The sequence below is a fragment of the Mirounga leonina genome, unplaced genomic scaffold (genome assembly GCF_011800145.1).
Source record: "Mirounga leonina isolate KUSES-001 unplaced genomic scaffold, KU_Mleo_1.0 Mir_204, whole genome shotgun sequence".
NCBI lineage: Eukaryota > Metazoa > Chordata > Mammalia > Carnivora > Phocidae > Mirounga > Mirounga leonina.
Genome location: NW_023270513.1, coordinates 14025822 through 14039524, shown reverse-complemented (window position 1 = coordinate 14039524; position 13703 = coordinate 14025822). Strand labels below are relative to the sequence as shown.

The window sequence follows — 13703 nt, the reverse complement described above, 5'->3', positions numbered from 1 at the left end:
TTTGATGAAGTCCCAATAATTTATTTTTGTTTTTGTTTCCCTTGCCTCAGGAGACATATCTAGTAAGAAGTTGCAATGGCTGATGTCAAAGAGGTTACTGCCTGTGCTCCCCTCTAGGATTTTGATGGTTTCCTGCCTCACATTTAGCTCTTTCATCCATTTTGAATTTATTTTTGTGTATGGTATAAGAAAGTGTTCCAGTTTCCTTCTTTTGCATGTTGCTGTCCAGTTTTCCCAACACCATTTGTTGAAGAGAACATCTTTTTTTCCATATAGTTGTGGGTTAATTTCTGGGTTTTCTACTCTGTTCCATTGATCTATGTGTCTGTTTTTGTGCTAGTACCGTACTGTCTTGATCACTGCAGCTTTGTAATAGAGCTTCAAGTCTACAATTGTTATGCCTCCAGCTTTGCTTGACTTTTTCAATGTTGTGTTGGCTATTCAATGTCTTTTGTGGTTACACACAAATTTTAGGATTGATTGTGTGTTCTAGCTCTGTGAAAAATGCTGGTGGTATTTTGATAGGGATTGTATTGGACGTGTAGATTACTTTAGGTAGTATGGACTTTTTAACAATATTTGTTCCAATCCACAAGCAAGGAATGTTTTCCATTTCTTTGTGTCATCTTCAATTTCTTTCATCAGTGTTTCATAGTTTTCAGAGTACAGGTCTTTCACTTCTTTGGTTAGGTTTATTCCTAGGTATCTTATGGCTTTTGGTACAATTGTAAATGGGATTGATTCCTTGATTTCTACTTCTGTTGCTTCATTACTTATGTATAGAAATGCAACAGATTTCTGCATATTGAATTTGTATCTTGTGACTTTACTGAGTTCACGTATCAGTTCTAGCAATTTTTTGGTGGAGTCTTTTAGGTTTTCTATATATAGTATCATGTCATCAGCAATTAATGAAAGTTTGACTTCTCTGCAGATTTGGATGCTTTGTATTTCTTTCTTTCTTTCTTTCTTTCTTTCTTTCTTTCTTTCTTTCTTTCTTTCTTTCTTTCTTTCTTTCTTTTCTTCTTCTTTCTTTCTTTCCTTTCCTTTCTTTCCTTTCTTTCTTTTTTTTTTTTTTTTCTGATTCCTGTGGCTAGGACTTCAGTAACATGTTAAGTAACAGTGGTGAGAGTGGACATCCCTGTCTTGTCCTGACTGTAGTGTAACAACTTTCAGTTCTTCCCCATTGAGGATGTTATTAGCTGTGCATTTTTCATATATGACCTTTATTGGGTTTGGTATGGTCTGTCTAACCCTACTTTGTTGAGGGCTTTTATCATGAATGGATGTTGCACTTTGTCAAATGCTTTTTCTGCATCTATTGAAGTGATCATGTGGTTCTTAACCTTTCTTTATTAATGTGGTGTATCATGTTGATTGATTTGAGAATATTGAACTACCCTTACAAACCAGGGATAAATCCCACTTGATCATGTTGTGTGTTCTTTTTAATGTGCTGTTGAATTTGGTTAGCTACTATTTTGTTGAGAATTTTGGCATGTATAGTCATCAATGATAGCCTGTATTTTCTTGTAGTATCTTTATATGGGTTTAATATTGGGTAATGCTGGCCTCATAAAATGAGTTTGGGAATGTTTCCTCCTCTTCAATTTTTAGAAGAGTTTTAGAAGGGTAGGCATTTATTTTCCTTAATGTTTGGTATACTCACCAGTGAAACCATCTGTTTGGGATTTTCTGTGTTGGGAGATTCTTGATTACTGCTTTAGTCTCCTAACATAGTATTGGTCTATTCAGATTTTCTTCATGATTCACTTTTGGTAGGATATGTATATCTAGGAATTTATGTATTTCTTTTAGGTCATCCAGTTTGTTGGTATAAATTTTCATAGTAGTCCCATGGTCCTTTTTATTTCTGTGGCATCATTTGTAATGTCTCCTCTTTCATTTTGCATTTAATTTGAGTCTTCTTTTTTTTCTTAGTCTGCCTAAAGGTTTGTCAATTTTATTTATCTTTTCAAAAAGCCAGCTCTGAGTTCTCTCTTTTGTATTGTTTTTTTGCTCTTTATTTCATTTATTTCTGCTTTGATCTTTATTATGTCCCTCCTCCTGTTCTAGAGCTTTTTCTTTTTTTCTAGTTCCTTGAAGTATAAGGTTGAGTTATTTGAGAGTTTTCTTGTTTCCCTATTTCTTTTTTGAGATCTTTCTTTTTTTCTTAATGTAGGCATTCATTGCTATAAACTTTCCTTCTTAAACCAGTTTTTGCTCCATCCCATAAGTTTTGGCAGGTTTTATTTCTGTTTTGGTTTATTTTAACTTACCATTTGTTTTTTTCTTTGACCCGTTGGTTGTTCAGGAGTTCTATTGTCTTGTTATTTGATTTTTTTTTTTTCTCACAAGAAATCTTCTATCATTCTGATATTTTTTTCACTATATGTAACATGTCTTTTTTTTTTTTTTTTTATCTCTATTTGCTTTTAAAGTTTTCTCCGCCTTGGATTTTGAGAAATTTGGGTCGATGCCCTTGATATAATTTTCTTTATTTTTCTTGCACTTGGACTTCATTGAGCTTTTTAGATCTGTAAGTTTATGGTTTCTGTAAAATTTGGAAATTTTGGAAACATTATTCTCTCACATATTTTTTCTTCCTTTCTTTCCTTTTGGGACACCAATTGCATTTGTGTATTATGCTGCTTGAAGTTGTCTCACAGGTCACTGATGCTCTGTTCTTTTTTTTATGCTGTGTTCCTTTTTGATAGAATCTATTGTGTCTTTACCAATCTTTTTACCTGCCATATCAAATTTTCATTCATTTTAATTTTTTTGTCTCACATTTTAGTTTTTATCTCTAGAAATTTGATTTGTGACTTCTTATATCTTCTGTGTCTCTATTTTTAATATATAGAATGGAGTTATAATAACTGTTTTAATGTCCTTATCTGCTAATTCTAACATATGTATCAATTACAGGCCAATTTTGATTGATTGGTTTCTTCTCATATGTTATTTTTCTTCTCTTTTGTATGCTTGACAATTTTTGATAAGAAGCCAGATATAGTAAATTTTTCCTTAGTGTATGCTGGACACTTTTGTATTCTTACACATATTCTTGAGCTTTATTCTGGGGCACAATTAAGTTATGTGAAACAATTTAATAATTTGGGGTCTCCCTTTTAATATTTCTTAGGCAAGACCAGAGCAGTATTTAGGGCTACACACTACTCAGGCAAGTTACTTCCAAGTACTCTACCAAATACTCCATGAATTATGAGATTTTCCAGTCTGACTTGTGAGAACAAGCAATATTGTCTACCCCTATGAGTTCTGATTTCCCTCTAACCCTTTCAAATAGTTTTTCCCACAGATATTGGTTTATCAATAATCTGCTGAATAATTGAGGAAGACCCTCTACAGGTCTCTGTAGTATTTTCTCTGCTCCTCTCACCACTCTAGTAGTCAGTCCTGCTAACCCTGTCTGCCTTGGTCTTCCCTGACTCTCAGTTCTGTCTCATCCACTCAAGGAACCTGCCAGGCACTGCCTGGGTTTCCCTTACCTACACAACAGCCTGAAAACACTCAAGGTGGTAAGTTTGGGCAATCATAGGGCTTGCTTGATTTGTTTTCCATCTCTTAGCGATCACTTGCCTTTATTGCCTAATATCTTATCTCTGAAAAACTTGTTTCCTGTATTTTATGGTTGGTGTGTGTGTGTGTGTATGTATGTGTGGTGGGGAGTGTTGTTTCAAACAGGTGGGTGAATCCAGCCTCTGGTATTCTATTTTGGCTAGAGGCAGAAGTCCTTGGACTATTGAACTTTTATCATTTTTTATGAATATCAATTAGGTCTGTTTTATTGAAGTAGTTCAATGTTATTTTCTAAATTACTTCCCCATTCATTTTTGCATATTTGTCCTTTCTCCAATAGATTTTTTATTGTTTTATTCTCCTACATACTTTCATTATTTTTCAAATTCTGATGTTACTACTTAGAGTCTTTAGTTTCACTACTTATACTATTGATGAAATGTTCACAAATGATGACTTTTTATAGATGATGCTTGTTAAGGAGAGTTTACTTTTCCTTCTTCTAAAAGATGCTTGGTAGAGATAGTTTATATTTAAAATTGTGTTTTATAATCAGGTTATATTATATTTACAACTTGTTATTGTAATAGAGATAAAGTAAGCATATTCACAGTCTGTGAGAAACTTATGATACTCTGACCACTATAATGCTGGCAGTCAGCTGCCAATCTTGGATTTATGTCTTGCTTTCTTCAGTATTTTATACTTAAACCATCACCTATTGAGTATATTAACAACATGGGACCTTCCCTTCTATGTTGTATGATTCTACACATACCCTTATACTTTAGGGCCCAGCTTACCAGCAAAGATCAATACCTCTTTTCTCCTTGACTATTTAGCACATTCCAAGATAACCCCTGCTACTTTACATTTTCTTCCTCCCTTACTAACAGTCCAGTTCCACAGATTTGGTATCCTCTGATTTAGAAATGACAAATAAGGGTTTACCATATATCAAAAAATCTGTTTGAAGATTCTGACAGTTAACTCTGCAGAGTATAGGTTTGGTTTTCCCTGCGTATACGTCAAACAAAACAGATCACAAAGCTACTGATGCTTTTATATTTTGAGAAAATATGAAATAATATATTTTATTAAAACCTTTGCTACTAAATAGTTTCATATAAGTGTATACATATATTTTTTTCATTTTACTTTAGGATTTGCTCTCCCATATGCTACATATGGACCCACATCAGCGATACACTACAGAACAAGTATTAAAACACTCATGGATAACCCACAGAGACCAGTTGCTGAATGATCAGCCAAATAGAAATGATACATCACATGTCATTAAGGTAAAACAAACATACTTTTATGCATCTCCTAAATGTTTAATAAAGCCTGCATGCCATTCACTGACAACACATATAATTACCTTAAATACCTTTATTTTTTAAAGTGTATTTATAGATTTTTTTGTTTTTGTTTTTGTTTTTTAAATAACAACCATGGATTCTTGTTAATATTCTCTACCTGTTGCTGTTCGGATGATAAATAAGAATTCTTTGATTGTATTTGACTTGCTCTTGAGACACCAGGACTAGAAGTGTACTAAATACAAGTTTCATATGGAAAGAAAAAGTTGATATTAGTTCCTAAATTAATAACCATTGGTGCAAATTCCCATATTTATAGACACTGAACCTAGATTTAAGATTTTAGCATTTTATGCATTTATCTGTTGATGCATACTTAGGTTGTTTCAATTGTCTTGGCTATTATGAATAATGCTGCGCTGAACACAGGAGCACAGAGATCTCTTTGAGGATAAATGAATAGTGGTATACATATATACAATGGAATATTATTCAGCTTTAAAAAAGGAGATCCTGCCATTTCAACACCATGGATGAACCTGGAAGACATGCTAAATGAAATAAGCCAGACACATAAAGAAAAAAATACATAATTTCTTTTATATGTGGAAATTTTAAAAACTCAAATATTTAAAAGCAGAGAGTAGAAAGGTGGTTACCAGGGGTAGGGAAGAGGGGAAAATGGGGATATATTGGTCAAAGTACAAAGTTGTAGTTATGTAGGATGAATAAGTCTAGGTATCTAATGTGCAGCATGATGACTATAGTTGATAATACTGTATTAAATATTGGAAATTTGATAAGAGTAGATTTCACATGCTTTCATCACAAAAAATGATAACTATGTGAGAGAAGATATGTTAGCTTGACTATAGTAATCACTGTACTGTATATATGTATATCACAATATATTCCATGTCTTAAATATATACAACTTCTATTAAAAATAAAATTCTTAAAATGTTTAAAACAAATTACATGAGTGATGAAAGGCTGATAAAAAGAATACATTTTAATGTTTTAAGATGTGAAGAAGCATAGTCACTGAAATAAAAAAAATATACAAATAAGCAGGTATTAATTCATGAAGGGAACATCAGTGCATAGATCAAGTGTATGCAATTACTTGCCTCAGAAATAAGGTTGTATTCTAGTTAAATCTCTCATGATATAATATGGGATTTTTTTTACCTCCAAAGATTGTTATTCAATTTGTCTTATTTCTCATTATTTTAGGGAGCAGTGGTCACCACATATTCTGCCCTGACTCACAAGACCTTTCAACCAGTCCTTGAGCCTGTTGCTGCTTCAAACTTAGCTCAGCGACGCAGCATGAAAAAACGAACATCAACTGGCCTGTAAGATTTCTAGTGTTCACCTCAGCCATACTGGATGAAGAAAAAATTAAATGTGTGGCTTTTTGCCTAATCTTATATCAAAGGCATCATCTTCTACATTACTTGAATATTCTATTTAAATGCCTTTTTTTAGGGAGATGAGATTTAAAAAACACAGGTCCACAGTACTCATACAATGTTGTTTTGCAGTAGTGTCCAAGTGTTCAAGTATATAATTGGTGTCTACAAGGTCCTAACAATTTTTCTGCACACTCACTTGTAAAATTCCTTTCAAAAAATTTACTTTAATAGTTTTTCTGGTCTCATAAAATAATGATTTGGGGAATCATTACCAATAATCAGGATACAAATATAATAGTACACTGCCAAGCAATGTAAATTATTTTTTAACATCAGATCCTGAAGAATAGGCTTTTTTAAAAAGAAAAACAAAAAAATGTATCATAGAAGCTTGTTATTGTGTACAACCAAAGGACTACATTCATTTGTGCTAATATGTGAACTCCTGATATAGCTGGTGCCAAAGTTTTTACAAAAGAATTAAATCACAAATTATGTGTGCAGACAGACCTGTATACTACCTATAAATGTCCTCATCTAGAAATTAAAAAAAAAAAGAATTAAAGGTTTCAATAAGTCCTCTGTAAATTTTACATCTAATGGAATTGTAGTACAATTGAGAAATTTTTTAGCCAAAGGCTTTATACTGGTGTCGTAATCTACTAAATAGGTTATAGTTAAGCCTTTGAAAATAAAGTACATGTGTTGCTACTACCTTCATGATATGTAAGCTGAGTTTCAAGTTAATCAATTGGATTTAATCATTATCTGTCCCTTTTATAATGAACTACACTGTTGTTTTTTGGGCTTCCAAAATTGGATTACAGTGTAACATATTAATTTACCTTGAATCCTATGGTAATATAGTTTAAATTTTATTGTAGTGGATTTAGCACACATGATACAGTATAATGCATTTCAGTAAACCTTTAGATAATGCTACAAAGAGATAACCTGACATTTTGAAAAGGAAGCAATATTAATGGTTTACACAAAATCTGAACACATTTTTAATCGTATTTATAAAAAAAGTCTGACAAATTTGGTCTTATTAAACTTATGATTCAGAACCACTGGGTAATATATATTGTTTTCTCTAAATGATGGAATTTTAAAGAATCTTTTCATGTTGTTGAAGAAAATACCATTACTGCTACTACTACTACTATTACTATTATTACTACTACTACTGACAGAAAGAAACTCATGAATGTAAACTGGAGGATATTACAGTTTTGTTTAGTGAATATAAATGAACTACTTGTAAGTGCTAAATGTACTGTTTGCTGTGTATTTTATTTTGTTTAATTCAGAGAGAAAGTTGATTACTGAGCACTGAAGTATACAGTTTAGGCTAGAAGACTTGTAACTTCGGTATTCAATAAAGGAAACTATACATATTCTCTTTATAATGTAAGTGATATATATTCCATGTACAAAAATCTGTTTATTGGGTGTGATGTATAAAAGTATATACCCTTAATTTGAGATGTCTTTTTGCAATAATTGAAAGACATTAAAAAAACATCTAATGCCACATGGAAAACATTACTTAGAAATAGACTGGTATCATATCTTGTGGATTTTTATTTCCCAATTTGGCCTTTTCTTTCCTCATTTTGCTTTATTACTAGAAGTACTTGCATGTAACAATTTGTGTCCATATATTTTGACTTACTTTCCTCTTGTCATCTTGTTTGTGCTGTCATGCCTTCTTCTTATCGGAATTAATATAACAAACTAAGAGGTATGATTTTGGTGTTGAACTTCTCAGAACAGAGATAATATTTCCATGTATGCTTTTCTAGTAATAGCATTAGGGTAAGTGAAATTGGAAAGTGAAAAATTATCACAAAATAACTTTCAATCTTTCCATAATCAATAGTTTTTAAAAGTAGCTGATCTTAATTAATTTTTCAGTGAGGTTACTCAGAAGGGTACTATCATACAGTCCTTTCATGAAAGGAACACAGAATTAAGCAATGAACAACATGATTCTTCATTGCTCAATGAGGACTGACAAATTATAAAGGACACAGATATGCTAGTGGATTTTCCCAATAATTGTGTAAAACATTTCTGCTGGAAAGTTCAAACAAAGTAGGTTAAAAACAGTAATTGGGACAACCCTACTGTAAGGGAAGTCTTCAAACTATATACCCTGATTTTGTAGAAGGAATCCAGGTAGGGATGTCTAGAGCTAGCTTTTTTGCTAGAGCAAAAAAGGCAGATGTGAATGGGAGCTTTTTTGGTGGGGCTTCTAAAATGCTTAACCACTGAAACAAATCCTTTCTATAAAATTTTAGGATATTGTTGTTTTTAATGGATTCATGAACAATTAATTTGCATTGTTTTTCTTTCTAGTTGATGGTTCTTGCTAGTATTTAATGATAGCACAATTTGAGTTTTTATTGTTCTGGAAGGAAGAGGATATTATATTTTTTTCCTCAAAGGGAAAACACCAGGTTTGCCCAGATAGACTAACAATTTATTATCCTAAAGCGCATATTATCATGAATAAACTCAGGAAACCATTGGTAAGATAATTAAGATTTAGTGGTGGTGATTTTGTGGGGGAGAATGGTTTCAGTTATTTCATGAAAATCAAACTTGAGCCTATTTTGTTAGACCCAGAAATGCCTAAACCTAATTTTTTTAATTTATTGTCATTGATAATTACATATAGTAAAACATTTTGATAGAACCTCTGGTTAACCCAAAGGGATTTCTTATGTATAAGCAACCCACAAACTTAAGAACAGATGCTTGGTGTTTACAATGTCTCCTCATTGAAACATCATGTTAAGATAGTACTGTCCATAGGAAGTTACTCATACTGATTGAATAGTATTTTCCTGACAGCATGAGGCCCTTCATATATGAAAAAGGAAAAGAACTGCTTAACTTGGCCTTAAGATCAACTAGAAAGCTTAGGATTTAAACTAGGCAAAGTATGTCTGTGGCATTCTGTATATTCTTTTTCCCTGGCTTTCCAGTCCCCACATGCTATCCTACTTGCGTACCTCACAGAGGACTCCATCATGATTAAAGCTTACTCCAGAAGGATTCTCTGCCCCAAAAGCACCTCACACCCTTTCCCTTCCCCAAATCAGAACTTCCATTCTCACAGAGCAGCTATATTCAGCTAAAAGGATGAAAGGAGAGTGATCTCATTTATAAATTAATTCTCTTTTTTTGTCAGTGGCTAATAAATAATTGGCATTTTTCAAGGAAGATGTCTGTTAATCTAATGAATTTCTAGTTGCTGGATTTTTAGGCAATCTAACCGGATGAGAATAAATTGTTTATCAGTTATTATCAGGGAAGTTATTTCTGGGCAAGGAATTTACACAATATGCCCCAGGATCAGATTATCTCATAAACTGTTTCTTTTGTGCCCTGCTTCATCCTTTCTACTTCTCATTATACTTTTTCTCTTCCAAGAAACTTCCAAACTTTTTAATCACAATGAACTTATATGATAGAATGGTGTGGAGGGAGAGACAGTTGTTAAGTGCATATCTATCTGTATTCTTGTTTCTCATAGTTCATAGCCTATAACATAAGGAGTCTCCAGCTCCCCCAGCCTCTATTCCTATTGTATTGATAAATAAGAGCATAGAAATGTTGAGTACAAACTATCAGTGGAGTCCAAGTCTGCAGATCCTTTGTCTACATTTCAGGACACAGAGATCCTTGATCTTCTCAACAAGAATGCAAGCCATATTAAGTCAACTGCAATTAAAATCCTTTAGAACATTTTCTTACATTTCAAAGCTTATTTAGGTATTTTTGATGTGTATCTCAATATAAACGATTGCTGAAATTAACAGAACAATTCAGTAGTGTGCTATCTGCCTTCCTATGCAAGAGTGCAGTGGCATTGATAGTGATTACTCACAAATAAATTATACTCATGGATGCACTGTTCCTGGTTTTATCCTTACAATATAGTGAAGTCCGTCATATCATTTGAATAAAATGATAATGCTTGATCACCTAAAATTCAGTTTGGTTGCTAACTCTTGAAGGTAGTCCTAAATTGTCCTAAATTGTAAGGATAAGTTTCTTTGAAATATGAAGAAAAATACAAAGGGAAAGTATTTTTAGAATATATAAATTCAAGTTTGTTTATATATATTCCACAAGTTATGTACCTTTTTTATTGACCAGCAAGAAATCTTAGCTAAATGCTTAGAAATAAATATATATGTGATTGGCAAGTTAGGATTTGTTCTATATTCACATTTCTAAACCTTGGACAATAGAGCTTCCTTGGATGACTGTTTAGCTTTTGTACTATTTGTCTAATTATGTGAACTAATTTACTCTTCAAAGGGTATTTATTAAACATCTAATTTTATGTAGAACAGTTCTAGAGAACGTACTAAGTGCATTAGTTTATTAATAAATTGTCATAATGTGACCAATTGGATTTATTTGCTTTTTTCTTTCCTATCAAACTAATATTACTCAGGTCACATTTGAGTTCTCTTTTCAAATTCACTCAGAAAATAGATACCACTAATAGCAAAAAATGTAAGTTTGTTTTTTAATATAATAATTTTTTTTAACATCACAAAGGCATTCTAGCAAAAAAACCCATCCATTTTAAAAGTTATAGAAGAAACCTTAGTTAAATATCCAAATGCCAGCATGGTTTGGAAATGAGAATTTATTTTGCATTAAAATCCACAGTACAAAAAAGAGAGAATATGGTTTTTCTGTATTTGATTCAAAAAAAAAAAAAACAGTACTGTTGGTAGTTGTGAGTTACATAAGATTTATGCAGAGAGAACAAAGCTTGGGGCTATAGTTACAATTAAAAATGCCTTGCCAACACTTCCTATATACTTTGGGATTCCTAAACTTATTTCCTGATATAGAAAATATATTTCCTTGCATTTTATTACACCTCTCAAGGCAGAAGTGGTGTTAAATAGAAATTGTGTGTACTTTAAAACTCAAAAGTTGCAATTTAAAAAAAAAAGGTCCCAATTGTTCAGATAACTGTATTTCTTTCTCTGACTACATTATGGAATTTATACCATCATTTATTTTATAAATGTTTTCTTTAAAGCACTATTTCTTTTGACATTATGGTTTTCATTGTACTTTTTTCATATAAGATCAAATCCAGTAGTGCATTTTACATTGTTTCTTTCCCTCACAGTGCTGCTAAAGAAATGGCTATCATTTTGAATTTACAACATGCCAAAGATGACATAGAAATTATTTTTGTTCTTGTTAAAACTCTGTGAGCAACATTTATCACGATATCATGTTAAATTGCTGGCATTCTCTGGGTACTAAATAAAAAGGCTGCAACTTTCTAACATTTTACAGTTGATCTTGCTTGATCATTTATAGATGTAAAACTCTGCTTTTATAAACACATACAGCTATTTGCAGATTTTATTAAAAGCTGTTAAATATTGTTTAGGAGCCAGTTGGAAAAAAAAGTGCTTCAAGATATTTGTTTATGCATTTGCCTTGATATTTCCTGAACTGTAATATTACCCACTTTAGTATTATTCTTCTCATGTTCCTATAAGGCAAGGTAATTTAAGAAAATGAAGATGAAAACTTAAAATACTTTTAGGACTTACCAGGAGAATACATTTGTCTGCAAGTTAGTTGAGGTAACAACCTTTTCTACAGTACAACAAATTAAAACCTTAGTCTCTGGGTATTGGAAAAAATATTTTAAGCTTGGTATCAAGTAGAATAACATAAATGCTGCCCCCCCCCCAACAAAAGTCATGCATTTGTAGTGTTAGGTTGTAGCAGCTATGCATACACATATAGAAACAATTTTGTATGAGGTTCAGAAATGCATTTGGAGCTGGCAATCAAAATCTCTGTACCTCTTCTATTTTTCTAAATTTCTTAAAGGTAAACAGGTTAGACCCTAGGGCAACTTTGGGAAGTCTGCAGTAACTGCTTTCCCACTGGCCACCTCTTTTGCATCTCTCTTCTGCTTTTGCCTCTTTCATGCCTTCCATCCCTCCAACCCCTTAGTAAAATATCTGATAACCATGTATACATCATTATACTTTAAGCAGCTTATTCTCATTGAAGTATTACTTCTTTTTGCATTTTCCTTTTAAGCATTAGCTACCAAGATAAGGAAGGAATGTGATTTTTGGTCTGTGGGGCCCTGAAATAATTCAGGCCTACCAGGCTAAAGCTGATTTAATCTTCTTAAGTTGCCCTGGAGGGTACGGTAAGTAGTAGAAGAAGCAGACCACAATTTGTTTCTCCCATGATTCCCCAGTGTCCTATTTACTTGGAGAGATAGACTGAAAATATTGGGGACCTATTTTTGAAGGTAGAATTTATGTCCTTTTACTTTAGCTTCTTCTAGGATTAGAACCTGCTCTACTTAAGCCTATAGAGGCCTCTCTATATCTTTCCTTCCTTTATCCCTGTGCCCCACTTCCCTGCCTAAGTACAGGTTAGAACCCAGGCCGTGCCTTTCTCTCTTGCTGCTTCAAGACTCACATTTCTCTCATTTGCTATATTTTCTGAACATAGGTATTTTAGAGTTTTCTCTTTTTTCATTATTTTAAAGTAAGCCACTGTATTTGACCTCCAATTATTCAGATTCTGAAAAAACACATTTTCTTTGTTAATAGATGCATTTTTTTTTTTACTTAACAGTTATATATTGTGTTTCTGTGCCAGACACTATTACTAATTTAATTTTATTTTCTTCTAAAAGAGATTCAAGTTCATTTATAGTAACACACATGTATGCAATAAGGCTATTAAAGTTGAAATGCAAACCCATGCAAATGAAAAACATGCCACCAGCCAGGGCTAATGGTTAATTTAATTAAACATTGAATTTAGTTCTGAGCTTCATGACAGGAAAGATAAGAGGAAGAGAAACTCAGTCGGCTACATAATAAATATGTGACAAGAAGCATGAGAATTCTGCAAGAGATTTTTTTAAACATCTTAAACATTTTTTCATGGAAAAATATCATGGGCAAAGTAAAAGACAAACATATATGGCATATATATATAGCAAATATATATACATATATATGGCATATTATAGCAAATATATATATATATACACATATATGTAGCAAAATGATTATCAGAATAAGTTTATTCACCATCTATCATCACATATAGATACAAATGTTTATTTATTGTGATGAGAACTCTAAAGATCTACTCTCTTAACTTTTGAATATGCAGTACAATATTGTTAACTATAGTCACCATACTGCACATTTCATCCCTGTGACTTATTTATCTTAGAGCTGAAAGTTTGTACCTTTTGAACATATTTTACCAATTAAAAAATTTATTGTTTGAATATGTAGAACTTCAACATGTTTCCAAAAGTCAAAACTATACAAAAAGTTATACTCCAAGAACTGTCACCTCTATCAGTATCCTC

At 32.3% G+C, this 13703-nt stretch overlaps 1 protein-coding gene across 1 annotated transcript in view; it reads left to right on the top strand.

The window, feature by feature from the left end:
* RPS6KA6 (ribosomal protein S6 kinase A6) overlaps positions 1-11629 on the top strand; it is a 195025-nt gene extending 183396 nt beyond the window's left edge. Inside the window, exons 21-22 of the mRNA XM_035028805.1 lie at positions 4707-4847; positions 6105-11629. Of these exons, the coding sequence (XP_034884696.1) occupies positions 4707-4847; positions 6105-6230 (267 nt within the window). The 3' untranslated portion in view covers positions 6231-11629. The remainder of the gene's footprint in view (positions 1-4706; positions 4848-6104) is intronic.
* Positions 11630-13703: the final 2074 nt, after the last annotated feature.